The sequence below is a fragment of the Zootermopsis nevadensis genome, unplaced genomic scaffold, assembly GCF_977971745.1.
Source record: "Zootermopsis nevadensis isolate Lab colony 2312 unplaced genomic scaffold, Znev_1.0 Znev_ptg000023l, whole genome shotgun sequence".
Classification (NCBI taxonomy): domain Eukaryota; kingdom Metazoa; phylum Arthropoda; class Insecta; order Blattodea; family Termopsidae; genus Zootermopsis; species Zootermopsis nevadensis.
This window is the reverse complement of record NW_028259155.1, coordinates 1,399,057-1,426,475: the sequence shown is the minus strand read 5'-3', so window position 1 is coordinate 1,426,475 and position 27,419 is coordinate 1,399,057. Positions and strand designations below refer to the sequence as shown.

The 27,419-nt window shown below is 39.3% G+C and overlaps 1 protein-coding gene across 3 annotated transcripts; it reads left to right on the top strand.

The window, feature by feature from the left end:
* Window positions 1-14: 14 nt before the first annotated feature.
* On the top strand, window positions 15-22,940 carry LOC110834946 (uncharacterized). 3 transcript variants are annotated; one of them, XM_087354263.1, is made up of 29 exons: window positions 15-2,513; window positions 5,481-5,553; window positions 5,682-5,840; window positions 5,925-6,035; window positions 6,360-6,516; window positions 6,975-7,102; window positions 7,707-7,813; window positions 8,260-8,404; window positions 8,547-8,816; window positions 9,215-9,490; window positions 9,613-9,798; window positions 10,348-10,494; window positions 11,427-11,693; window positions 11,980-12,118; window positions 12,777-12,898; window positions 13,068-13,219; window positions 13,711-14,132; window positions 14,255-14,466; window positions 14,677-14,818; window positions 15,489-15,613; window positions 15,876-16,133; window positions 16,593-16,765; window positions 17,253-17,419; window positions 17,992-18,222; window positions 18,754-18,904; window positions 19,325-19,544; window positions 19,807-19,937; window positions 20,070-20,211; window positions 21,484-22,940. In XM_087354263.1, the coding sequence occupies exons 1-29, from the start codon at window positions 2,499-2,501 to the stop codon at window positions 21,744-21,746; spliced, it is 5,091 nt and encodes a 1,696-aa protein (XP_087210389.1). In that variant the 5' UTR covers window positions 15-2,498; the 3' UTR covers window positions 21,747-22,940. The 3 variants fall into 3 exon arrangements, with proteins under 3 accessions (XP_087210389.1, XP_087210390.1, XP_087210388.1); XM_087354264.1 differs by lacking the exon at window positions 15-2,513 and adding an exon at window positions 2,542-4,673 and having other exon boundaries at window positions 10,348-10,461; XM_087354262.1 differs by lacking the exon at window positions 15-2,513 and adding an exon at window positions 2,542-4,673.
* The last annotated feature ends 4,479 nt before the right edge of the window (window positions 22,941-27,419 follow it).

The following is a 27,419-nucleotide window of genomic DNA, read 5'->3' as shown; positions in this document are numbered from 1 at the left end:
CATGACAGGAATGAATGAGAGTCTACTGTAAATTGCTTCATCTAAAATGTAACAACTTTTAGTAGGAGTTGAAGGATGTATCTTATAAAATTTGATAGATTTGGGATGTATTTTTGACTGGTTTGCAGGGTTTTAAATAACAAAAAAGTCACAGTGGGTCAAATAATACTTTCGTAAACTTTACGTTGTAATCTTAACGCTTCCAACGAGCAGAACAGAATGGACATTGCCATGTCAGCTCGTAGACTGCCATATAGTCACTATTTAGGTCCTGTGCCCATAAATAGAATGTCACTTGCCAATTACCACTGTCCTTGTAATATATATTTAAAATAGTGGTATAAACTGTTGGAAATCTATGCAAAAAGGCATTTGACTTACTGATATTCTCTCTCATCAGTATACATAGTGATACAGCCCATTTAATAACTTACATCTTACTTAAATGGTGTTTAAACAATTTCTATATTGAAGCTGTTGTTTCCAGGTTTTTTAATATACGTCATTTTGCCATAAGACTCGTAAAACATATGCTATAAGACATTTCAAAAGTGGTAGTATTAGTGTCCTCTTTGATCATTTTTATCAAATGAAATCTTTTTCTGTAAAGTTGTCTGTGTGTTGCCGATTATACCGCAATAATTACAATGCCATTTGTATTCTGTAGTACCGAAACGACGTATTTGTGTATCAGTTTATACTGGATTAACAAAAGAATATCCCCGTGACGTAGGCGTCATGGTAGGCCAGTGATGTGCTCATGCGTAATCCGTCCCACTTCCTGAGTGGTGAACATTGGTCTTTAGTACAAATCTATTTTTCATACGTCTTTGGTGCTTTCCGCTGTACGTGGTATCGTTACTCATTTGTTTATTATATAAGTCTTGTTTTACATCTTCCAGTTTTTAAAGTGTTACCAGTAAAGTTTACAAGAAATTATAGGAAGTACGACGTTTTTCGGTTTGCTAGTAGTGCAGAATGTGACGTCACAGGGATACTCTCGCGATGGCTTGTGGGGCCGTAGTTGTATTCCAGGTCACGTGACAACATCGAGATACGTCGATTGCAGTTATGAGTGAATGGTTACATTGCAGGACGATATGTTTACCCAATGTTTTGACTTTGTAGAGAGTGCAAGGCACGTCAATCAGTTTCGGAGGAAAGAGCATGAATTCGGTAATACAAGGTCATCAGATGCATAATAAAATATTTCGCGAAACAAAGATGGTAGACAAACAGCCAACACTCCAACTGGTCACCATGCAAGAGTGTAAACATTCGCGTATCGTTGCATTGTTCAGTTGTATCAGAAACGGAATGGAATATAAATTCTCTTTGACAAATTTGTGTACTAAAGTGTACTAAAAACCAATTCTGGGAGGATCATTCTGTGTGCTTTATCACACAAAGACTAAATTGTCAGGACTGCATTGTGAAAAATGTTTTTGCACAATATGGCTTCCTCTTCAGAATATTATGTGGGTCTTGTGGGATCAAAAGATTTGTTCTAACAAAAGTTTATTGGTTATATACAAACTTATCTAAATAAGAGTGAGTTTTATTAGCAAAAAATATTATTTATTTACATTGTGTGAGTATTTTATAACTTAGTTTCTGCCGCCATATGAATTCCACACTGGCGTAACATTCTTTATCAACAATAACACTGATGATGACTGGAAATAGAATGAGAAATACAAGCGGGGTTACAACAAAATTTTCTTGCGAAGTGTTGAAGAGTGCACTATTCGAAACAGTGATTGGTTCACATAAGATGAGAATCTAATAGAGACAGGTTCTGTGGAAAATCAACAAATGTTCCCTGCGTAAATCTGCTTGTTGTAAAAAATATAACCATATTCACCTGATAATTTACGTAAGGTAATTTTAAACAAAGCCTCACGCGAGTTTAAATGTGTATTTTTGATTTGAAAACTCTGATAATATGATGTGAGGAGCAAATCATAATCGAGAACAACGTGCAACATTTTGACATTATGGAAATAGCCCAGATATATGAAAATACATTTTAAAGATAAAATAGTATGGGATATGTTACGATATGCTAGACAAATACGCAATGCAATTCGGTTCTAAATTACTGGTGTGACACAATATTGAATTTGAATAAGGATTTGCAGTTTACGTTTAATCCGGACAGGGATTAGAGGCTTCCCCTAGATTGTTATGTGCTAAGAGCATGAAATACTACTAAGGTGAAATGTGTTCGTTGTGATGGTTCATTCAGCAGGGAACGGAACTTTTGTGGTCGCATCGTGGCATCGAATTTTTCATGGAATAATTCTTATTTTACTCGATTCCGCAGGACATAAACTAGATTCCGATTGGTTCCCTCCTTCCCCCACGCTGACCATTTCCTCCCATGCGTCCATGGTCACATACAGGTGATACAGGTCGATGAGATGCAGAATCCTAGTTAACAGTTTGTGAATTATGTGACTGGAAGTTGGAGCTGCTCTTTGCCATTCTTCTGAAGCATGAAGCCTGAGAAGGTACGTAACACGATTGTAGTTAATTGTTGATTTTGGAAGGTGTGATCAAGTTTACTCTTGATTCACGACGGAAGTGCCAGTTAATTTTTATCCTTTCTTTTATATTATCACAAATCTTACTTTTTACGCTGCGCCGCCATATCTAAATACGTCCCCTATCACGTGACGACGCCATATTATGCACTGATACTGCAATACAACAATGCGGTGTAATTTCTACCGACTTTGAATAAGTGTGTAGAACATATTCCTTTCTGACAAGCTAAAAGTCACTCAGCTATTCAACAGATTTTGTGAAGCATTCGTGTTGTTTATTAACGTGTTCACAAGAGCTTGTCATGGGTACGTATTACTGAATCATAAAAACCCAGTCCACAGACACAGTTTATACATTTTAAATCTACGTCTGGGTGTACCTAGAGGTCCCGTTTTTTAATGTTTTTGGCCAATCACTGGCATGCATGCTACATTCTCTAGACATGTAATTCTCCTTGATGTTATCACCCCAATAATCTTTGGTGAAGCTACAGATTGTTAACTTTATATTGAAGCATTTTGTTCTGATAATTTTACAACAAATAAACTGTAGAAGGATGTATTGTCAGATTGCTGGAAAGGAATTATGAAAGTTCTTGGGTCGTGTGGTCTGCTAGACAGAAGACAATCTTCTTCAGATTCATCGCCGTGAGATCTTGATATGTCACGTGGCGACATCTGTGTTTTTTCTTCACATATTCCTATAAACAAAAGCTTGTCATAAAAATACAATATTTCTAGTTTTGTGTAACTTTCGTGCTCAATGAATGGTTTTTATTATGTGACGTCATAGTTTCGTCTGTCGGCCCCGATCAACATTGATCTTGATCTTCGCATTTATTCTGTTACCCTCGACTACTCTACGTGTATCGTCACACACATTGACCATCTGCGTGCTACATGTCCGGTTGATTTTAATCTTCATTGTCCAATAACTCTGCATGCGTTACAGGATCAGACATAATAAACTTCACAAGCACACAGTTTTATCAAACAGAGTTATATACAGGGTGTCTCAAAAAGATGTATACACAATGCTGACAGGTAACAGTTGTGTCTCTACATCTTTTTTGGGACGCCCTGTTTTTTTTTCAAACTTGTGTCAACCCCATTTATATTTCTACTCGATTATTAAAATTCCTGTGCATTTTAAATAATTATTTTTATTTTGTTTTCATACATCTCAAAGATGTTACAGTTTCTGTAACCTCAGGGTTTCGTGATGTGGTCTGTTTGTTGAGTGACTTGCGATAAGAAAACATGGCTATCCACATTTTTTTCCTTTATAATTGCCCTGATAATATTTTAGTACTTTAATATTGTATCCATTAATAAGTCTGTGTGTCTCTATTGCAGTAAAATGTATCTGTAGTGGAACATGTCTTTCTCTGAATATTCCTTCAGCAACCCTTGTTCTGAACGAAATGAATTTATGCCACACCCTCCAAAATTATTAGTTTAATAATCTGTGACACAGGCAGGGAATTGTGTCTCGAGATTTACGTAACACGTTTTTTTTCCCTTCGTTGAAGATAATAGAAAAGCGAACGTCGTTAAGTTGCTAGGGAAGCTGTGAAATGTCTGTTTCTGTTTGATGCGAGTGACTGCGGCCCCCTGTTTGCTCTCCCGTTTCCGCAACACCAGTCCTGCACGGCAAGGTGCGTCGACCTTACTTTTCTATGCAACTTCACTTCCGGAAGGCTCAATGGACATCCGGTTGGTCGGGGTGGAGCAGGGCAATGATGTTCTCGCGGCCTTGATACAGCACACGGTTTCCCCTCTGCCTCACAAAGAGAATGATGCTCGGCTCTGCCTGTGTCTGACCGAAGACTGACTCACCTTATTCACCCGAGATTTAACACGGTCTTACTCAGTCCCCCCAGGCGGAAGCCGGACACTTCGATGGAGCGGAAGTACGCTTGACCTTTACTTCGAAGCTGTACCACTATACGCCATGTAGGCGCTGCGACTCAATCTTAACCTTGGCACTAGGTGGGGTGGGTGGTCAGCATCACTCCCCGGCCGGGAAAGGACAGAGTCGAATTTAGATAGGGTCTACAGCTATGACTGTTCATTGTTTTCCTCAGTTGTTCCAGACAAATGCCAAGATGGCTTTCGATAAAGGTCATTACCGTCTCCTTCGAAATTCAGACCTCAGAATTCGATAGTATCTCCACATCTACCAGTACATACACTGCATAACCTCTGCAGTCGAAACATCATTGTTAAATAATGTAATTACAAGTTTTTGTTGGTGATGGCAGTGGCGGGGCTAAGAAATGGGCTGAGGCTAGAAATCTTGCGAAACGGGGTTCTCTTCCTCAGTACCTACCTGTGATAAGAGGAAAGAAAATAATATCCAGTTAGGTAAACAAACTTCAGCCCTTTGAAGCCGAAGCTCGTACCTCAAAGAAAACACTTCACCATTACAAAGATTAACTAGTTAATGCTGTTTAGGGAAATAATTCACAAACCCCATTGGCTGTACGTACGCAAATAGATAGGGCTATATACAACATAACAACATTTACATCAGCCGGAAAAGTGTAATCCAGGTTGACAGTTATGATATTTTTATCACATTTTTCTAATCGGAAGCGGAGATGTAGCTAACGGCACTCACTCTACGACAATGTAACGCATCGCCTAGCTTTGTGTGAAAGTATTAACATGTTACTCAATTTATGGAACGTCTGACGCTTTTAACCTAAAAAGCGAACTGGGAGTTCATCGTTGTAGCGATTATTGGGGCCAACGTTCAGCAATTCCAATATTCTATAGTCAGAATCGTTGTCATTTTTAATGTTATGTATTTTCTCCTTTCTGTTAAATTTAAATTCAGCAGTTTTATTCTTATCCACACGTGTTATATCTCGTATGTGAATAATGAACTCGATGGTAACCCTTCTACAACAATGTTATTACTTTCAGGTTTCTAATTACTGTTTGGAAGTTTTCCTGATCCATTTGGCAGTTATATTTTCAACGCAAAATCTTGTCCATGGTAAGTATTAAATTATCTGATCAAAATTTTGGGAGGTAGGGGTCTGTAATTTATCACCTTTTGGTATCTTCCACTTAAAGTGATGTATGATCTGTCGCTTATGTAATAATCCATATGTTAATCGTTAGGTCAGTGTTTTGGTGGAACTGAAACATACGAAAAGACAACAGGAGTAAAATTTGTATTCGGTACAACACAAGGCATCCTTACACAACCAGGAACTGGTATTACAAGAGACTGCACTGCTATATGTCGTCAAACTCCAACTTGTGCTGCGTTTACAGTTGGTAAGTGTGCTTTATTAAGAAAAAAGTTTATATGATGTTTCGTGGTACCCGTAATCTGTTTACTGATCGTATCGTAACTTGCAGATTATGAGAATTCAAGATGTCAGTCATATAACATGGATTCAGCAGGCCACCGGAATAGTCTTCATGAAAAAATTGGAAGTAATTACTTTGAAAAAATATGTCTTCGTGGAGGTGAGTGTTATATGTGGGATGCATATACCACTTTTGTCAGATTTTATGTATAAATGGAAACTAACCAATATACTGAAGAGATGTATGAATTTTGATTACACCTGTCCAGTCTTGTTTTTGTTAGTAGCATTTGTTTATTTGTTTGCCCTTGTGTAGTATAATTATTTAATATTTTTTTTGCAAGTTTCTCATTGTTATCTTGGTTGTATTTATTATTTTTGGACTGTATCTGTAATTTGCCATTTTGCTGTTGATGCGGGACAGTAAAATAAAGAATTGAATTATTAAATATTTTTATAGTGCAATGTATTTTGTAAATTTCAGTTTCAAATCTGAATACCATGTGCGGAGATCGTTTATGGGCGTTTGAAAGAGTTGTGGGTGCTTTCCTAGAAGACTTTGATGACCGTGAAGAAAGAAATGTACAAACGAAAACTGAATGTGAAAAATTATGTCTCTTTGAAACAAGTTTTACATGCAGGTATGTGTTTCAAGATCCCGTGGAGTAGAGTCCTTTTCGAGCAGCTGATAGTTCCTTAGGCAGTGAAGAAATTCCTTTCCTTTTATGAAACCTGAAAGTTCATTACAGTTTACAAGAAACCACCACTGATGGCTATCTTCTGGGTTTGTAGTGCTGTGTAGTGTGGTGGAAGTAGAGGTCCTCGCTGCCTCTATGATCACCCTAATGATGGAGGCAGCAAGGGCCAGAAGTACCAGAGTACGTGGCGCTACAACCCAGAACACTTAACTGCTCTGTAAACCTGAAATCCTAACCTAACAACTGGTTACCATCCTGCGCTAGATGAATCTAATCCACACTGTAAGATTCAGTTTAATATCATTCAAAGTACTAAAATTTGTTCTACAAATTTTACAGCTCTTATTTGGTGACAAAGATTAGTTTGATGATGGCTCTGATTGTTAGTTTCTGTTTCTCAGGTCAGCCGAATTCGATGAATCATTAAGTTTATGTCGACTGAGTCGAGAAGACCGGCGAAGTCAGCCGGCTGCTTTCCGTCGTCAGCCGGGAAGTACCGTAGACTATCTAGAAAACCAGTGTGTGAGGTGTAAGTAGTAGATAACAGCATTGAACTTTAAGCGTGTTTTGTTATCGTAAATCTTGAATCATAAAACATGAACAGATGCAATAAAAATAAATTATTCATATTGAATATTTCACCAAAAATCATATATTTTTAATGATGCTCTTCTGTTGACCTTCATCAAATGTGAATATATGATCAGTTTTCATAAAACAGAATATAGATTCCTAAATCAAGTTAAATACGGAATATATAAGTCAAAATATATAGAACTTATATTTTAGTATATATTATTTGCTCCATCTTGTAACAGAAGGTTGTACCATGGAGTTATGTTTCATCACTCACTTAGACCTGCTGGCTGTGCAGTAGGGATTTTTACTGATATTGGTATTGATTTATTGATTCATATTTGATCTACGCTCACCCAATAATCAGCCACACAAACTTCAGAAATAGGCCATATGCACCAAAATTAAACAGACTTGAACATTCTGTAGAGTTTGGGAAATCTCCCGTATAACATACGCACCTTCACGTGATTTTATGCACTCATCGTACATGATTTGATTTAAAATTCCATTATTAACCTGAAATGTGTGAAAACTTGGGAATTCATGTTTTATAGCCCTGCCAGATTGTCGCTACAACGTAAGAGAAGGGAGTGCAGTTATATCAATGGACGAACTTCAGTTTGCTGCAAGTCAAGGGGAATGTGAAGCGTTATGTGACCAGGTAAAGAAACATTTTTATCAGATATAAAAAATAAGGAAACTGGGAAAGATATGTTCAAATAAACACAATGAAACATTAAAAAATATGATCATAGTTTTATGGTTTGTACGTGTAATATTGAATAAGATGTAATGGTATGGGATTCGGTTCAAAAATTACATTGGTTGCTTGCAAAATTATGTAATCATCTGCAAATCAGCTCTTTCATCATTGTCTAACTTAACAACCATCAATTATCTAAAAGAAAAAGAAAATTAAAATTTCTATGGCGTACGTCGTAAAAAAATTCTGAAATTTTCGTAATGGCTGGCAGATGAGGCTCCTCGTAAACATTGATTTCAGTAAACGTTTGAACACATCTCTACTGTACAGAATAAACATTTACAGATAAAATTTTGCCCAAACTGTTCTTTAATGATGCTAAAAGGACAGGCAACTATTTTCAGGCAAGAGGATTCACTTGTCGTGCATTCACTTACGCGATGGATGAAAAGCGCTGTTATCTGAGTGGCGATGACTCCGTTTCACTTAGCAGTGCCCCACTAGTAGTCAAACGGGATGCTGTCTACGCCGAGAAGCAGTGCAGCATAAGTAAGTATGGAACGTAATCAGTTTGATTACCGATTATGAATAATCACTACCTCCCATGCAGTTATAATTATCGTACTTGAACCTCAATCCACTTCCACATACTGGGTGTCCGTATTCTGATTGATTACACTTGTTATCGCAGGTCAGTGTGAAGACGGACTCTTCACTTTTGAGAAGGTGACTGGTCACTTTCTCCGCAGCGCTCAACAAGTTGGTCTGGCTATGGCTGCTTCTCCTGGGGTAACACTGGAATGTGGGGCCCGGTGCCTTGAAGCAGGGTCAGATTGTCCTGCCTTTACTCTGGATTACAATTCAATGAAGTGTTTCAAACTGGATCGTAACACGCAGGGCCGTGGTAGCGAACTTTCCGCCAGGGAAGGGCAGAGCTACTTTGAAAAGATATGCCTCAGAGGTAAGTTAAAATTTTACAAGTAGAGTTATTTAGCTATCTCATAAATAATTCACGCGCGGAAACTGCGTTTTTTTGTTTTTTTATAGTTCACCGTTAGTTTACTACAAAATCAGCTGCTTTACAATTATACATGTTAAGATCTCCACACAGAATACTATTTCTTATCCGTCTTTGTGGATGGTATCAAACGTTCCACGTGTCATGCATATGGTGAAAAATATCTTGAATTTTTAGTCAGACATTTAAGTTAAACCAGACTAATTTATTCCATTTAATTTGCACATAAATTATATCTGGTATGCTATTGGACTGGTAGTTAATATTTCCTTTTAGATGGAACTATACGTCACATTTCATACAAAAATAAATTAAATTGGCTCTTTTTATGTTATTTATAGGCAATGTTCGTGGATGTGAGGGCAGAGCTTGGGCATTTGACCGGCGGCCAGGTAAAGAACTTCGTGGGTTTGATGATTTGAAGTTGCCGTTGGTGCAGAGTCGCAGAGACTGCATGGAGGAATGCTTAGCTCAACGTCGCTTTGACTGCCGTTCGGCGGAATATGACACGCAGACGGCTGAGTGTCGCCTCAGCAGTGAAGACCGCCGGACTCGCCCCGGTGATTATGTGGATGCACCGCCAACAGTTGAATATTTAGAAAATCAGTGTTTAGCAGGTAAATGTTTGTAGTGTTGATAGTTATAAATATTCCCAACAAATAAAACTGAGTCTACTTCTGCGATAGTATTTATGTACCTTTATATAGGAATTTCAGCTATGTGCTTTGTGACGTTCCAGCTGATGCAAGATGCAACTTCAAGTCAGTTCCCAACTCATATCCACGTTATCTGGATATTGTTCTGTCTCTCGTAAGCGATGAGATGGACTGCGAGAGGCGATGCTTTGAGTATTCTGACTTCATATGCCGTTCCTTCTCATATTATCCTAGCGGAAGTCAGTGCTTTATCAGTGGCGATGATAGAGGTTAGTTTTACTATTCATTTACACAGTTCTGTATACAGCACTTCTTTTGTGAGGGTTATATATGTTATAATTTGAATGCACCGTGAAACAAATGAGCTTGGAAATTTTGGTTGGTTGTTTCATAATGAATATCGCTTAGCGTAATTGATATCGTAGGTGAGAACTGAACTGCGTAACTACCAAATACAAGGCAGACATTTGCAACAGTCTAGATGGGCTATCTGCAGTCCTTGCTCTTACGGTGGGCTCCCTGGAGCAATTGCCGTGGATTCGGAAGACGGATGCTTTGTCTTTAGGTGCTAGGTCAGATGGGTTCAGGGTGATGTGTGCTCATTGGGTTAAGTATTTGAGGGAAATGGGTGTTGCATAAGCTCTTGTATCTCAGGGGGATGTCAGAGGACGTTCCTTTCCTGACGTGTTATTCGCAGATGAGCTGGTAGGATGACTTCAGGAGGTAGTTGTGATGCTGTTTCTTGTTTATGAAGAAAGTATGCTGACGTGTGATTAGTTTGTCATAGAGTTGAAGTACATGAAGACTGTTTTTTACAGCGTCGGCAGGCAACGAAGCACTGATGTCTCGGCCAGGCACCAACTACTATGAGCGCAACTGCAATGTCGGAGGGGGTCCGGGACCGGGCACTTCGAGCCCTGACAACCTGCAAGGTACACTGTTCAGCCGTACGGACACAGCGCCCAGTAAGCTCAGAGTGAATACAGTAGTTCAGCATGCAGCACGTGGGCTACAACAAAATGTTCTTTGTAGTTTCTTATCTTAGCTGAAGTATTTTTCTTCTGAGATCGCCTTACTTAAGCACATGCGACTGCATCCTACATTCACTTCGACCTTAACTGGTAATTGGTGTAATAATTTTCTGCTGTATTTTATTGTAGGATCTGTTTATATTTGTTAGTAGATTATGAATTATTTAAACTTTTAGATGTATCAGAGGATGGCTGTGATGATAGAATTTGTAATTGTATGGAAATGGGAATTCAGACTTCCCTTATTCCATTTCAAACCCTGGAACTATTACAAGTTTTCATCCATTCATCTGTTGCAATGCGTAGATTTTATTAGCACAGATTTTGTGAATGTGAACATGGAATAAGTAGTAGGGATGTAAGTGCAACTAACCAACTGGTGCATTGGACGCTTTATCTGATTTAAATAAATGTTCCACATAGTATTTATTGTAAGGCTTCTGAAGATGGCTTCTGGAGAGACATTCACAGCACAGTTTAAGTTACTCTCCAACACTTCATGGACGAACTACAGTGTAATACACACACATATAAGCATTTTCCCTTACTTAATTTTGAACAAAAATGGTGGTGTTAGAAATTGTACGTTTGCTCCGTTACGCTGATCACATATTGATGTGCTGTTCAGTATGTAACATAACAGAGATAGAGTTATTTGAAATATACAACATTAAGCCCAGGATTATATACTCATATAACAGAGAGCAGAAATCTTATGGTCATGACTAACGTAAAGAGAATTTTCATAGACGTGATTTTAGTAAGTAATTCTTCATTCTGTTCTGATGAAAGAGAAGTTAAAGTGTTTCTAAGAGTCTTAGTAACAGATTTAAGACAATACATAAAAATTGTTCTGATTATCACAGGTCGTTGTGGTGCGGGCAGAGCCGAGTTCGAGAAGGTGACAGGCTATGAACTTCAAGGTCAACGAGAGTACCCCCTGCTGAGGGGACATAATCCTGGGCTTGCAGTTCAGTGTTCCAACCAATGCAAGAGTGATCCGCGTTGCCACGGATTCAATATGAACTATAAACTCAATGACTGTACTGCTCTGGAGGGAGATGCTGACCCAACAAGAATCGACATTCGTCAAGTGCCTGGCATTGCTTATTTTGAAGGAATCTGTCTACGAGGTGGGGAGTTAATTTTGTATATCTTCATTAAAAATGCAATTAAGAGCAAATTTAATAATATTTTACTTAACCAGTTAAATGAAAGATTGAACATTAGAACAAGTATTTGAATAAATATTAAGCTTGTGAAAAGTCATTACAAGCAGATATTTCTTTCCTGCCTCTTCAATTAAATTGGTTCGGATTCCCTGTGTGATATGTCAACAGTAACGCACAATTTATGTGCAAAGTCGTAATGAATTGGAAACACATAATAAAATTTCCGTGAATTTCTTTCTCAAACAAGGAGTCGGATGTGGCATGTCCTGGACGTTCGAACGTCACGTAAATCACGAGCTGAGGGGTTTCACAAATGCTCATTATGTAACCGGTAGCAAAACTGAGTGTGAAGACCGCTGTCTGAATGAAAGGTCATTCACCTGCAGGTAAGGCCGCAAGACCAATACTAATTATTCGTCTTGAATTTTCATTACGTGTGAGTGAATGGTAATCAGTGCTTACTGCACATTGTAAAGAGTCTTAGTAATTGAGTAATTGTTTGCTTACGTCTTATGTCTGGCTGTGTATTCTGTATTAAATACTAATATTATGTTTTCTAGAAATGCGCTTTTCTGCTGATATCAGAGTTTCTGTACCTGTTGTAGTGTCTATGTTGTACTATGAAGTTTTATTACATCCAAATAACAAGTCATAGTTTGCCCTTGTGTAGAATAATCTGTAGACAGTGATTTTTTTTTTGATAGCCTCATCTCGTTGCTCTGCTTGTTACATAAATACAAGTGTTAAAATTTATTTTGTGACATTCTGATTGAAAACATACTTTTTACACTGGAGTATAACATTACAGTTTGTACATCCAATCAGTTCATAGTATTATGAAGATTTGTTTTGCATTGTTTTGAAAATTTAACAGTGTTTCTTTTGAATTCTTGCCTGACTGTAGTTAAAGCATGGATGTGTGTGCTTTCATTTGTCCCAGTAATTATTTACGTTACTATCCACAGTTTGATATTCACTGCTACTTCTCTTCATGTAAAACAGTGTGGAAGGCGAAGGTAATCTTGCTAATCCATCTGTACTTAGGTCGGCCAGTTACAATTATCGGAGACAGGAGTGTCGTCTGAGTTCGGAAGATCGTTTTACTCAGCCGAAAGCATTTGAAACATCTTTGGATTCAGATTACCTAGAAAACCAGTGCGCTTCGCGTGAGTTGTTATATTTGTAAAGAAAATATACATATTTTAACAGTACATATTAACATTATTAAAATGATGACATGTTAAACAATGCTGATTATATTAGACATAATTGCAGGCCATACTTGTGAGCTTTTACAATACTTTGTACGAACAATATGCTTTCATTCGTTAACAGCTGTCGGCAGGTGTGCGTACAGAAATTTCCAGCGGGATCGCCAGTTAATCTACACTGATAAGTCTCTGTCAGCTTTCAGCGACTCTAGCTGTCAACATGCATGTGACGTAGAAAGAGAGTTTGTGTGCCGATCTTACACATTTTTGAGTACGGTAAGTAATTTCATTTTTATCTTGCTTCTGAAAACATAGCAAACGTGAAGGCTATTTTTATCTTGTGGCAGAAATTATGGCATATCCCTACAAAATGAACATGTAACAGACTTGAAGTTTCTTCCAGTGACCTTTAGTTCTTTGGTAGCATCTATTTATAAGTCGTATCTGAGATAATTACTGTTTGAAGGTGTGAAAGTAACACCTATGCAGTAACTGATGAACCCCAGATTCTAGTATCATTAAGAACGAAGGAAGAAATCAGACAAGTAACCACCCATTTTGTGTTTATCGAAATGCTTTTTTTTTATTCTGTATTTTATTATTCATTAAGTTTTAAATAATATTACTTAGATGAAATATTAAATAAATAATTTGTGAGATTTTGGTATTTGTGCTGTATAAGTTCTGAATGAAATAATTTTATATGCATAGAGCGTAAGTAAAATAATGATTATAAAGTAATAATATGATTCCCATGATATCTGTAGGTTGGAAGTAACACAAATCAGTGCTTGCTAAGTGCATCAGTGGCTTCTGGAACAGAAAATGCCTTTAAACTTCAGAATGGAGCTCTGTATGCAGAGAAAGAATGTGGGACCCTTCGTCCACCCGATTCAGTTCCATTCCCTGGAAGACCCTACCCTCCTGAACCTGGAAGACCCTACCCTACTGAACCTGGAAGACCCTACCCTTCTGAACCTGGAAGACCCTACCCTTCTGAACCTGGAAGACCCTACCCTGCTGAACCTGGAAGACCATACCCTCCTGAGCCTGGAAGACCCTACCCTCCTGACCCGGGTTCACGGTATCCCTCTGGCACAGATCCAGATGGTGTTCTGTCCCCATACCCTTGTCGTTACACACTAACGTATGAGAAGGTTGCGGGTGCTACTTATGGAAGTACACACAGGTAAGCCTCATTTGTATTACATAAATCCTGTTTTTCGGCAAATCCTTATTTCACTCTGCGTATAGCAACGCATTTACTGAATCAGAGTGAATATTCGGACAAAAATTAATCTCTTATTTTAGGGAACCAATTAGGACAAGAGGAGATATTGGGATCAGTGGGGAGTGTTTGATACAGTGTGCGCAAATGAGACATCGCTGTCTTGCTGTTTCTATCGAAAATGTGCGAGGAGGTCGCCAGAGGTGTTATTCTATTGAGCGGTCAGCAGACTCGGATGGCGGCGCACTTGTCTCAGCTCCTGAGCTTGCATATTTTCAGAAAATATGCCTGCAAGGTAAAATAATGTACATTTCCATGGGGTTATTAATGTTTCTAAATAATCAGTGAATTTGAACCAATTATGTATACTTGTAACGTTTTCACATTACAATCCAATTTTTTCATTACTCAAATGTAACTTTCAAACACTCGCAAATTAGTAAAATTAAAAATTAGTATTATGAAAATATTCAAGCACATTTACACGTCTTCATGTTTGCTGTAGGACGAACGTGTCCTAAAGCATGGGCGTTCACAAGAGTTCCCAGCTATGAACTTAATGCACCCAATTCAATAGAAGTTAGAAATATGTTTGGACGGCGCCAATGCCAAGTTGAATGTCTCCAGGAAACGCGGATTGTTTGCAGGTATAGTATTATAGCTGATGTTTAACACGTGCATGTGTGTTGTTTAGTAACTGTTACGTCATTCCTATTTTTATTGGAAATTGAATTGAGGAGGTTGCTGCAAACTTTATCCGGCTTATTTTCAGAAGGCAACTTCTTGTGTAGTTCGGCACTTGGCTATAAACAGTTCTGTTAAAATATCACTGATGAACTGCACCAAATGTAATGAAACTCAAATCCAAAAACGGAAAGCAAAAGGCAAGAGTGTCAAAGAACTTGGAAATGTAAAATATGTGTCGCATATAATTTTGCTGCTGCATGATGGGAGAATGATAATGGCTATTCAGTATGATTAGATTCAGTAGGTGAAGTAAAGTATTTTTTACACTTCTGCTTTCTCTGACTAATTACATATCTGTGAGCCATTGTCTCCTTTGTCAACATAGCCCATGCTGTCTTCAACAGTAGCAGGGTTGTAGCTTTCTGGAATTTAACAGAGAAGTTTCCTTCTGCAGGTGCCTTATGTAAACTTTGTCGCCAATGTATTTAATGAAATACAGAAACTGATTTACTTTTAATGTGTAAGTTCTGAGAAGCTGGATTATATATTCAGAGCGAACATATTTATAAATTGTAACAATGATTTTCATTCATAGCATTTGTCAGAGGTGTAGTCTTATGTTTTATGCAGATCAGCTACTTATTATGGACGAGACCGGTTGTGTAAGTTGAGCCCAGATACAAGACGCACCTTACCTCAACACTTCAGGCGAGCAGCCAGTGATGTTGACTACATTGAGAATGAGTGTGCGCAGCGTAAGTTCCTAAACTCATAGCCGTGTCCCGCAATTGTCGTGTTATTTAGATTGAACCTTTGATCTTTGCATGGTCGGTTGTCTCTGCACGGTATTAGCGCGCTAACAGGGTGTTATGCATCAAGATTCATTCTTATTTACAGTTATGGGCTAATACTTGGGGATCCATAAGTTAAAACTTTTGATACAGATTATTTCCCGTAAGTGGGGAAGCTGTGTACTCGAAATAACAGTGACACATAAATTAACTTTTTCTTTTTCAGAACCTCCCAGTTGTGAATACACAAATATGCCAGGAAGATATCTACCATACACGGACCGATATGTACCTCAATCCTTTGATGTAGCAGACTGCAAGAGACTGTGTGATGAAGAGCGTGAATTTAAGTGTCGGTCATTCAATTACAACACTGCGAGGAGGGACTGTTTCCTCAGCTCGGACGACACGTTTGCTGCTGACAAAACAGCGCTGCTTGCTGACAGAGATTTCTTCTATAGTGAGCATGGGTCTTGCAGTAATGGTATGTATTAGCATAATGACCCAAATATAAAACATCCACGTGGCTCTTCGTCTTTTTCTATCTTTCTCCTTTCTGGTGGCATCCACCGTAGGATTTATTTGCGCCATCCGTTGCCTGCCATTCTTTGGACGTGTCATACCACGTTATTGTTTTATTTCTATATTACCAAAAATATAATTTTGTAAACCCATTTCTCTCTAATTACATGGTTTTGGGATTTTATCTTTCCTTGTCACTTTTACAATCATCTCCAAAAATCCATTTTTACTACAAATAATTTTTTAAATGTTTTCTTCTTAAAACACTACACTTCTGGATCATTCCATACAAAGTATTTATTATTGTCTTGTAATTCATGTGTACACCATCCTATTGTTACAAAGAATTCTAATGACTGTTTGTTCCATTTTTAAATTTTTACGTATCAATTTTGAAGACGGATTTATGTTTTCTCTTCAGTTCGAGTTGACTGCACACAGGCTGACATGCTCATCACATTTCTGTTTGGAGCTCCTTTTGAGGGAAGAGTATATTCTACAGGAAACCCACAAGCGTGTTTTGAAATGGGAAATGGCCAACCACAGCTGGTCCTCCGTATTCCAATGGGTACGCAGTGCGGCACTGTTCAGCAGGTAATTGCACTTCCTGAACGGAAGGTAACCAGATATATTACTGTGTTCCGTGAGTGACACATGAAAATTGAAGCAAGCCACACTTAAGATACAAAGTCCCCACTGCTGGTTTAACCATGAATAAAAGCAGATGATTTATTTAGTGATAAATTCTGAAGATGTTCTTCACTCCACATCATGGGCTTTTACTCAAAATGAATAACATGCGACAATGGTATTAATGATCACTGATGTGATCTTAAATCATTACTGTGAATCATCAGTGACCTCAGTTACCATTTTACAACAGCGTGTTCAAAGAAGGACCTCCAGATCATGTGGGTTGTCTGTTTTCAGGGACAAGTTCAATGGACAGCGAGATATGGATGGGCGTATAAAGTGTTTTTCACTTGCACTGGAGCTTGGAGGACACGTTTGCATTTGATGAAGTCGGTGATTAGAATTCTCTTTAAGAGCATGATTTTGAGTGTTCATTTCCTTCACGTAGGGCCGAGGACGGTACGTGAACCACGTGGTGATTCAGCAGAACCCAGTCATTATGCAAGAGACAGATAAGACAGTTCGAGTGGAATGCTCGTTTGATGCAAGTGACCAGACGGTATCATATGCACCCAGTGGCACACGTGACCAGGAAGGTGGCGGCATCAGTGTTTCGTAAGTGGGGAAAACAGCATGTTGGAAAACTCGGAATGAAATCTATTCCTGCGTCATAGACATAACAGTTTGTAATGAGGGATATTACCAGACACTGAGTTGCTTTGCAGTAGTTCATTGTTTGACAGCAAAGAAGTTACTAGATTCTGTTTTCAACATGCTTCCTGTATTTATACGCCAGTGGGAAATTCAAATGCACTGAGGTTTTACTTCTCTCACTGGTTTGTGCAGCCATCACATGTAAACACAACAAGACTGCTGTCTTCAGAGTACATTCAATTCTAGAGGTATTCGTTGTGCAACATTCTATGCACGTGCTTTGCTATGTCATTCACAAATTACTATGTCTTACAGCCATTGTCTAGTTATTAACTGCACATGAACAGATATCGATGAGCATCTAGGATTTTACTTCCGTCAGGTTGCCAAAAAATGTGTGATGAAACTACCGTCATGGAACAGACAGAGTCTACCTTTAAATATCGAATAATAAAAGGCATTTTAAATGAGACTGTGAATAGCTTTTTCATTCCTTGTATCACTGTAAGGTTGATAACTCTGTAAAATTGCAGGGTGCCTTTCCGGCCATCGGGGACGAACATTGTGACGAACACTGCCCCAACTCCCAATGTCCGTATGCGTATTGTGACGAGGAGCGGCCAGGAAGCTTCTGTGGTTGGCTTAGGAGAAGAGTTGCAACTGAAGATTGAGATAGACCCATCAAGTGCATTTGGCATCTTTGTGCGGAATTTGGAAGCTCGAACAGATAATGGTGAACTTCTCACTCTTGTCGATAATGTGGGGTAAGTGGCACTGCAGATGGGCATTGTCTTCTATGTTTTGTAGCAAAATCTTAATATATTTGCTCCCATTTAAATTTACAAGCAGTTAATTAACAGAGTAACTGAGGACCGTCTTTTATTCTGTGTCAGAGAAACTCGAAACTCATTTTGTTCTTCTGGAGCACTTGTTTTGTAGAAATATAAATTTCTGTTTGAGTTGTTTGAAAACTTGCGTTGTAAATGACATGGGAGCCGGGATAGCTCAGTCAGTATAGTGACTAGCTACGGGCAGGGGTTCGATCCCCGACGGGGGCAGAGGATTCTTCCTCTAGCCTCTGTGTCCAGACCGGCTCTGGGGCCCACCCAGCCTCCTCTACAATGGGTACCGGGGTCCTTTCCTGGCGGTAAAGCGCGGCCGGGGCGTGATGCTGACCGCTCACCCCCATCTAGTACCGGGGTCAAGGAAGAGAGGAGCTATACCTCCACTCCCTCCAAACGACTTACGTGGCATGTGGCAGGACGGCTTGTAAATAACATGGTTACTGTTTCCAGGTGTCCACGGGATCATAACATCTTCCCTGCACTTCAGGTTGAAAGAGGAGGCCGAGACCTCTTTGCTGACTTCAAAGCATTTAGGTTCCCTTCAACAGCTACTGTTAATTTTGTGGCAACCGTCCAGTTCTGCCAGGACGTTTGCGAACCAGTGAGTGAGAAGACAGTTTCAATTCATAGATTAATGTATGTAATTCTTTTCAACACGTACTGAAAAATACTTGGATGAGTTCTCTTCAAACTGAAGCTTAAACTACGTACTTTCTCACATTATACTGCATTTGTGTTAAAGTATGAATCTTCTGGATATCTAGTCTATTTAATTTACGGCATTTAGCATTATTAATGGGAATTATTTTTGCATGGAAAGTGCCTCTACTTTTCCAGTGACAACTGAACTAGAAGTCACTTTTGAATGTGAGAACACACAATGGTAGATTTATTGGGTTTTCCTGAGCACTGCAACTCTCAGGGAAGTGTTACTTCATGAGAAACATGAATTTTCAGGACTACATTGGAATTATTTCATAATTCCATACAGGTGAACAGAATTTAATTAATTTCCTTTCAGATTCGGTGTAGCAATGGCGTGCACTCATTTGGAAGACGTCGCCGATCAGCCAACAACACACTTGAAACTGATGTTGAGGTACCAGAAACTGAAAGTGAAACGAACGCGACAGAAATCGAGGAGCACACAACCAACGCACACCCATCCTTACCAGAATCTGACAGAGTTGAAAACAGTACAGCGAACATTGCAAACATGTCCCAGGATGAAGTTGATTCAGGTGATGCGGAACTAACTCCCTGACACTGTCATCAAGTAACCTTACTGTAGGACTTTTCTGCCACAATTTCCTGTTTTCTCCATAATAATGCATTTCCAACTCAATTTTTATATTCTGATTCAATAAACGCATTGAAACGAGAATAAATACTTAAGCTTTGCAGATGCTGGCAGATATACGCATATCACGTGAACGGTGTATTCTTGTTACATCTCGGCTTTCAGTTCTGTAAGTGTAACTCTAAAAAATTTTGCAATTGTAGTAACTGAAGCAGCGTACGAAAATCCAGACGTAGATGAACGAGAGAACATCACAGTTGTCCCAACCACTGAAGCTAACAGCTCACAAAAGTCAGACCCTGAACTGCCAAATGAACTTCCAGTGCAGCTTAAGGTACGGAAACATTCAGTGCTTCGCACCATTGACCCTGCAGCCCTGTAATATGGGGTTGTAAATTCCATATTCACAAAGGTTGAATGAAATCTGTAATGTGTATTAAAATATCCCACGTCTGTGTTATTTCAGTTAGTTGTTGGCCCGAACTCATTGCCTGAGATGCCAAGAGGTCTTAAAAACAGTAGCGTCAAGGGTCACATGTTGACCACAATGGATAATATTGTGACTGGAGTCAGAGAATCAGGTTATCCAGTTGGAGTGACAGAAAGAGGCAAGTATTTTTATAGCCAAGAATCTAAAACAACCTGAAAATGAAAATACTTTTTTATTAGGATCAGGGTTCAATATTTAACAATTCATGTAATTGAAATTGGCATTCCCATTGTCTCTCCTTGTTTTATTGCTGAAAGGTCGTTGTCCGTGTATCTGAATGAATATTATTGATGTCGAAGTACCGAGAATAAGGAAAATTATTACAAAGACATTGAAATGTTATGTAACTTTTCAGTGTTTTAGTAACTACGATACAAATAAGTGACGGGAAACAGAAATGATTTAGAGAAATATCCCTAGAAACTGTCGTGTTACCTGTGAACATATTTTTGGTACAGAACCAAGTACGCTGACTGAAATATAAAAGCAGCAAGAAATATTGTGAAAAAACAAAAAGAATAGAATGTGTAACTTAGGTGGGAAGGCAGTCTACATTTTGAGTCCCATGGACAATATGGACTCTTGATGGATGCTATATCATTTTCCTTGTAGTTATCTAATTATGTGTCGCGCTATTCATAATGCACCTAATTTCTCCAAAATATTTTGCTCTACTCCGTCACACTACTTTCTGCTTAGACTCTCAGTAAATGAAAATCTGTATGTAAGACTTGAGGTTTTCACAGTGGTGAGTATGAAGAATTCCGTCTTCTGGGTTGTTGCGCTGTGTAGACTGGTCGATGTTAACCAACGTTTCAGAGGTCATATACTGCCTCCATCATCAGGGCGATGAAACGTTGGTTAACATCGACCAGTCTACACAGCGCAACAACCCAGAAGACGGAATTCTTCGAAAATCAGTATGTTATGAGAATGGATTACATTTGACCCAGACTTTTTATTGGATGGAAGAAAGTGTACATGTAGGGGGAGAGTACCTCAAGAATACTGCTTAATATGAAGCTGGTAGGACGATTTATTGGAACACACTGATCAGAATTCTGAATCAAATTTGAACCAACTACATAAGTGTAATGTGAATGGTGTAATGACTGTCATAACAGAAATATTTAGTTGGTACTGCATTTGTTATTTATTTGAAACTCTTGCATTGCGCTAAAAAAATTTTGAAAGGGAATATGGTGAATTAAGAAAAACTGTCCATTATATAATTAATAATCAGAAACAAAAAAGGCTGAATTTGCTATAGGAAGATCAAAGCAGTGTTAATTTTGTAGTAGTCTTTAGGATATAATTAATTTGTGACTTTTTTAGTTTTTGTTTTATGTTTCAATCACACACACATTTAATTTCGCTTTTCACGTTTCAGATGTCTACGGAGAAGAGGAATATGTTTGTACTCCCAAGTCGTTAGTGATCGTGTCTGTCCTCACACTTCTTCTCATCAATGTCAGTATGGTTATTGGGTTCGCCATCTTTTACCGCGTGCGAAAGAAGGTTTGGAAAAATGGGGACGCACCTGGACATAACGTTGCTCCCGTTACAGTCCCTGAAGTATTGTTCCGTAGCGTCTACGGTCAGCTGCCACCAAACCCCTCATTTGCCAACCTCGGATATCAACTTTCAACCTGAATATTCACAAAGGCTCAAGTACTTCGTACTATCAACATCTTTTTATATTTATAGTGTGCTAATGCACTTTTCATATTTAGTGTCCAGTTCAGCAGCGTTTTTCATCAACATCGTCACCGTACACAGGAAATAATTGGTGTTTGAGTGATGGGTGATGACTGAACGTCAGGCCCTGTCGCGTTGAAGAGGAGAGGTAATTAAAATGTGACGAAACAGCATTTATCTGCACGAAGAAGGGGGGACCTTCTGGCAGATGATGTGTTTCATTTCTGTCCTGTGATGTTTGTTGCAGCATGAGAAAGTTAGCCGAGTACTTGGTCATGTTTTGATATTTTTTCCTCATGTATCTAGTTACACCAGCGTCCCTTCCTCTTCATCAGTATTTACTACACACACACACACAGACAGACAGACACGAGTGATTTTGTTGTATTTTCTTGTGCGTCTGCATAAAACGCCCTCCGAGCAAAATACTGGGAAAATTGTTGTAATGCTGATTTTCTCTCCCTGTTACATTTTAACGTGTACCCTTAATATTAATTAGAGTTTGATGAATGAAGTGGTTTTATTTCAGGCATCTTTGTCTTATGCGCAATACGAAGCGCATGTTGAAGGCAAGTGCGGTATCCACAGAACTGGATTCCTCTCTTTGTATTGAACCATAAGCTAAAGCAAACGTACTGCGGTAAACCTTTAACCGGAGTTTCAAGTCATGTTTACCTACAGCCGGTTTCATACCAAATAGAAACATCTAATTTATGTTTATTTAGAATATCAATATGACATTCTGTCAATGCTTTCTGTGACGTTACTTGTAAATATATATGCATTACAATTTTTTGTGAAAATTGATGCGATGGCCTGTCATTCAAGTTTGTGTGTGTTGTATTGTTTAATCCGTGTATGTAAATCAGCGGTGGTGGGAAATTAAAATGGGAGAAGCTGTTTGTAATTCATATTCCTCTGTGTTTGTATTTAACTAGAATGAGCGTCATGTAACAGGTAGAATAGTTTAGTTACCTTATCTTCTTTCTTATAAAACGCAGAAAATTCTCTTATATGAAGATAAAAGAGGAAGGAAGGGATTCTTGTGTAACTGCCACAGAAAATAATAGTTTTATATATTTAAATGTTTGATGGCATTTTATTTTATTTTTTGCTGTAATAATAATAAAATTCTGTGTCTGACTTTAACATTATTTGACTTGTGTCCACGTTTCCTTAATTTTAAGATGCCGTCAATTGTAAAAACAAACCCTTGACTTAGTAATAGCTCTTAGCAAAAAAGAAAAGTTGCTATCAATTGTAAGCTGCGACCTTTATTTAATAATAGAAGGTTTCTGAATTCCAGCAGTGAACCATGTCATAAAGAGGAGAATGATAATGAGAAGTTCTTTGTGAATATTTTTTGTGCAGTGTATTCAGCACCTTGTTAATGGAAGCAGGAGACATCGGGTGAGGCAGAGACCTAGTCCGACAAAGACGGTGAAGCAGAGAATGAATGATGCAGAGACCGATTCTAGGACTGACTGGCAGTGGCAGAGACTGAGTCTGGCAGAGACCACTTGTGTCAGTGATTGGTTCTGGTAGGTATAGTGTAGTGAAAATTTTAAAAATTTTCAAAAAATCATGAAATGCAGGAAAATGCCCAAAAAGTGCACAAAATTAAAAATTTGTTTAAAATTCCGATTTGAATTTTTTTCGGAATTTCTCGAAAATTTTTGGTTTTGTGCGCCTTCACACGTTTTGCAGCATTTTTTGATTTTTTGTAAATTTTAATAAACTCTATTTTTTTCAAAATGTTCCCTATCTGATCCCTTTCATATCTGGCATGTATCAGACACAGTATCTGCAACACCTTCTCCCTGCCAGACTGTCTCTGCCACAACCTATCTGCCGATATCGGACTGTGCCTCACAGGTTTTATGCTTGACTCCGACAGTTCTTCATTCTGTTTCTACTAGACTCCGTCCCTGAATCACATGCTCTCTGCTGGACTCGGTTTTACCTCACCCGGTCTCTGTCGAACCATGTCTTTGTAGAGATAGAATCATAGAGAGGTTTCGTGCAGATTCCAACACCGGCAAAGACCAAGTGCGCCACAGACAGGGTGAGACAAAAACCGTCTCATGCAGACAACAGTTCTACCTCGGATCGCGTGGGGAGATATTTGAGGAAAAAATTCAAATTATTCGAAATATCAAAAAATTTAGGAAGTCTTGAGAAGTCACTTGTCCCAAGTCTTGAGAAGTCACTTGTCCCAAGTCTTGAGAAGTCGCTTGTCCCAAGTCTTGAAGAGTCACTTGTCCCAAGTCTTGAGAAGTCGCTTGTCCCAAGTCTTGAGAAGACGCTTTTCCCAAGTCTTGAGAAGTCGCTTTTCCCAAGTCTTGAGAAGTCGCTTGTCCCAAGTCTTGAGAAGTCGCTTGTCCCAAGTCTTGAGAAGTCGCTTGTCCCAAGTCTTGAGAAGTCACTTGTCCCAAGCCTTGAGAAGTCACTTGTCCCAAGTCTTGAGAAGTCGCTTGTCCCAAGTCTTGAGAAGTCGCTTGTCCCAAGTCTTGAGAAGTCACTTGTCCCAAGTCTTGAGAAGTCGCTTATCACAAGTCTTGAGAAGTCACTTTTCCCAAGTCTTGAGAAGTCGCTTGTCCCAAGTCTTGAGAAGTTGCTTGTCCCAAGTCTTGAGAAGTCGCTTGTCCCAAGTCTTGAGAAGTCGCTTGTCCCAAGTCTTGAGAAGTCACTTGTCCCAAGTCTTGAGAAGTCGCTTGTCCCAAGTCTTGAGAAGTCGCTTGTCCCAAGTCTTGAGAAGTCGCTTGTCCCAAGTCTTGAGAAGTCGCTTGTCCCAAGTTTTGAGAAGTCGCTTGTCCCAAGTCTTGAGAAGTCACTTGCCCCAAGTCTTGAGAAGTCGCTTGTCCCAAGTTTTGAGAAGTCGCTTGTCCCAAGTTTTGAGAAGTCGCTTGTCCCAAGTCTTGAGAAGTCGCTTGTCCTAAGTCTTGAGACGGCCTGGCAAATGTCGGATGATACAGACGCCGTATCCTGCAGAGAGCGAGTCCGGCAGACACCGCGACCGGCAGTGACCGGGACGTGCACAGACGGTCCTGGCCGGGATAGTGAGGAGAAAATTTAGATCAAATTTTTTCAATTTTTCGAAAAATCAAGAAACGTAGGAAACCGTTCAAAATGCGCACAAAACCAAGAATTTTTGAAAAATTCCGTTTTCAAAATTTTTGTCTCAAATTTCAAAAATTCTTATTTATCTTTGCGTTTCATGCCGTTTGCAACCATTTTCGATTTTTTGAAAATTTCGACAATTTTTGAAATTTCTCAAAGGGGTACCCCTTTGAAGATTTTCAAATTTTTCGAAAAATCAGAAAACGTAGGAAATCGTCCAATCGGCCGTACTCTGTCTGTGCCTCAACCGGTATCTGCTTTACACGGTGTGATTCACCAGGTCTCTGCTTGACTCCGTCTTTGGTTAACAGGGTCTCTGCGTGACTCGGCCTGTGCCTCACCGTCTCTGCTTGATACGGTACGTGCATCAGCCTGTTCATGCTTGACTCTGTCTCTGCCTCACCCGAGCTCTGCTTCCCATTTTCTGTGACTCACCACGTCTTCGCCTCACTCTGTGTCACACTTCTCCCCTTGCTTTCGGTCTGTGCCTCACCCGAACCAGGTCTTTCCACAGACGGCCTGGCAGATGTCGGGTGATACAGACGACGTATCCTGCAGGGAGCGAGTCCGGCAGTGACCGGGACGTGCACAGACGGTCCTGGCCGGGATAGTGAGGAGAAAATTTTGATAAATTTTTTCAATTTTTTCGAAAAATCAAAAAACGCAGGAAACCGTTCAAAATGCGCACAAAACCAAGAATTTTTGAAAAATTTCGTTTTCAAAATTTTTGTCTCAAATTTCAAAAATTCTTATTTATCTTTGCGTTTCATGCCGTTTGCAACCATTTTCGATTTTTTGAAAATTTCGACAATTTTTGAAATTTCTCAAAGGGGTACCCCTTTGAAGATTTTCAAATTTTTCGAAAAATCAGAAAACGTAGGAAATCGTCCAATCGGCCGTACTCTGTCTGTGCCTCAACCGGTATCTGCTTTACACGGTGTGATTCACCAGGTCTCTGCTTGACTCCGTCTCTGGTTAACAGGGTCTCTGCGTGACTCGGCCTGTGCCTCACCGTCTCTGCTTGATACGGTACGTGCATCAGCCTGTTCATGCTTGACTCTGTCTCTGCCTCACCCGAGCTCCGCTTCCCATTTTCTGTGACTCACCACGTCTTCGCCTCACTCTGTCTGTGTCACACTTCTCCCCTTGCTTTCGGTCTGTGCCTCACCCGAACCAGGTCTTTCCACAGACGGCCTGGCAGATGTCGGGTGATACAGACGACGTATCCTGCAGGGAGCGAGTCCGGCAGTGACCGGGACGTGCACAGACGGTCCTGGCCGGGATAGTGAGGAGAAAATTTTGATAAATTTTTTCAATTTTTTCGAAAAATCAAAAAACGCAGGAAACCGTTCAAAATGCGCACAAAACCAAGAATTTTTGAAAAATTTCGTTTTCAAAATTTTTGTCTCAAATTTCAAAAATTCTTATTTATCTTTGCGTTTCATGCCGTTTGCAACCATTTTCGATTTTTTGAAAATTTCGACAATTTTTGAAATTTCTCAAAGGGGTACCCCTTTGAAGATTTTCAAATTTTTCGAAAATTTTCGAAAAATCAGAAAACGTAGGAAATCGTCCAAAAAGCGCACAAAACCAAGAATTTTTGAAAAATTCCGTTTTCAAAATTTTTGTCTCAAATTTCAAAAATTCTTATTTATCTTTGCGTTTCATGCCGTTTGCAACCATTTTCGATTTTTTGAAAATTTCGACAATTTTTGAAATTTCTCAAAGGGGTACCCCTTTGAAGATTTTCAAATTTTTCGAAAAATCAGAAAACGTAGGAAATCGTCCAATCGGCCGTACTCTGTCTGTGCCTCAACCGGTATCTGCTTTACACGGTGTGATTCACCAGGTCTCTGCTTGACTCCGTCTTTGGTTAACAGGGTCTCTGCGTGACTCGGCCTGTGCCTCACCGTCTCTGCTTGATACGGTACGTGCATCAGCCTGTTCATGCTTGACTCTGTCTCTGCCTCACCCGAGCTCTGCTTCCCATTTTCTGTGACTCACCACGTCTTCGCCTCACTCTGTGTCACACTTCTCCCCTTGCTTTCGGTCTGTGCCTCACCCGAACCAGGTCTTTCCACAGACGGCCTGGCAGATGTCGGGTGATACAGACGACGTATCCTGCAGGGAGCGAGTCCGGCAGTGACCGGGACGTGCACAGACGGTCCTGGCCGGGATAGTGAGGAGAAAATTTTGATAAATTTTTTCAATTTTTTCGAAAAATCAAAAAACGCAGGAAACCGTTCAAAATGCGCACAAAACCAAGAATTTTTGAAAAATTTCGTTTTCAAAATTTTTGTCTCAAATTTCAAAAATTCTTATTTATCTTTGCGTTTCATGCCGTTTTCAACCATTTTCGATTTTTTGAAAATTTCGACAATTTTTGAAATTTCTCAAAGGGGTACCCCTTTGAAGATTTTCAAATTTTTCGAAAAATCAGAAAACGTAGGAAATCGTCCAATCGGCCGTACTCTGTCTGTGCCTCAACCGGTATCTGCTTTACACGGT

Coding starts and splice junctions, on each gene's coding strand:
- LOC110834946 (XM_087354262.1), top strand. CDS start 4,650: ATGCCAAGATGGCTTTCGATAAAG. Junction 13,220..13,710: donor CTTACACATTTTTGAGTACG/GTAAGTAATTTC, acceptor TGATATCTGTAG/GTTGGAAGTAACACAAATCA. Junction 20,212..21,483: donor AGTTGGAGTGACAGAAAGAG/GCAAGTATTTTT, acceptor TTCACGTTTCAG/ATGTCTACGGAGAAGAGGAA.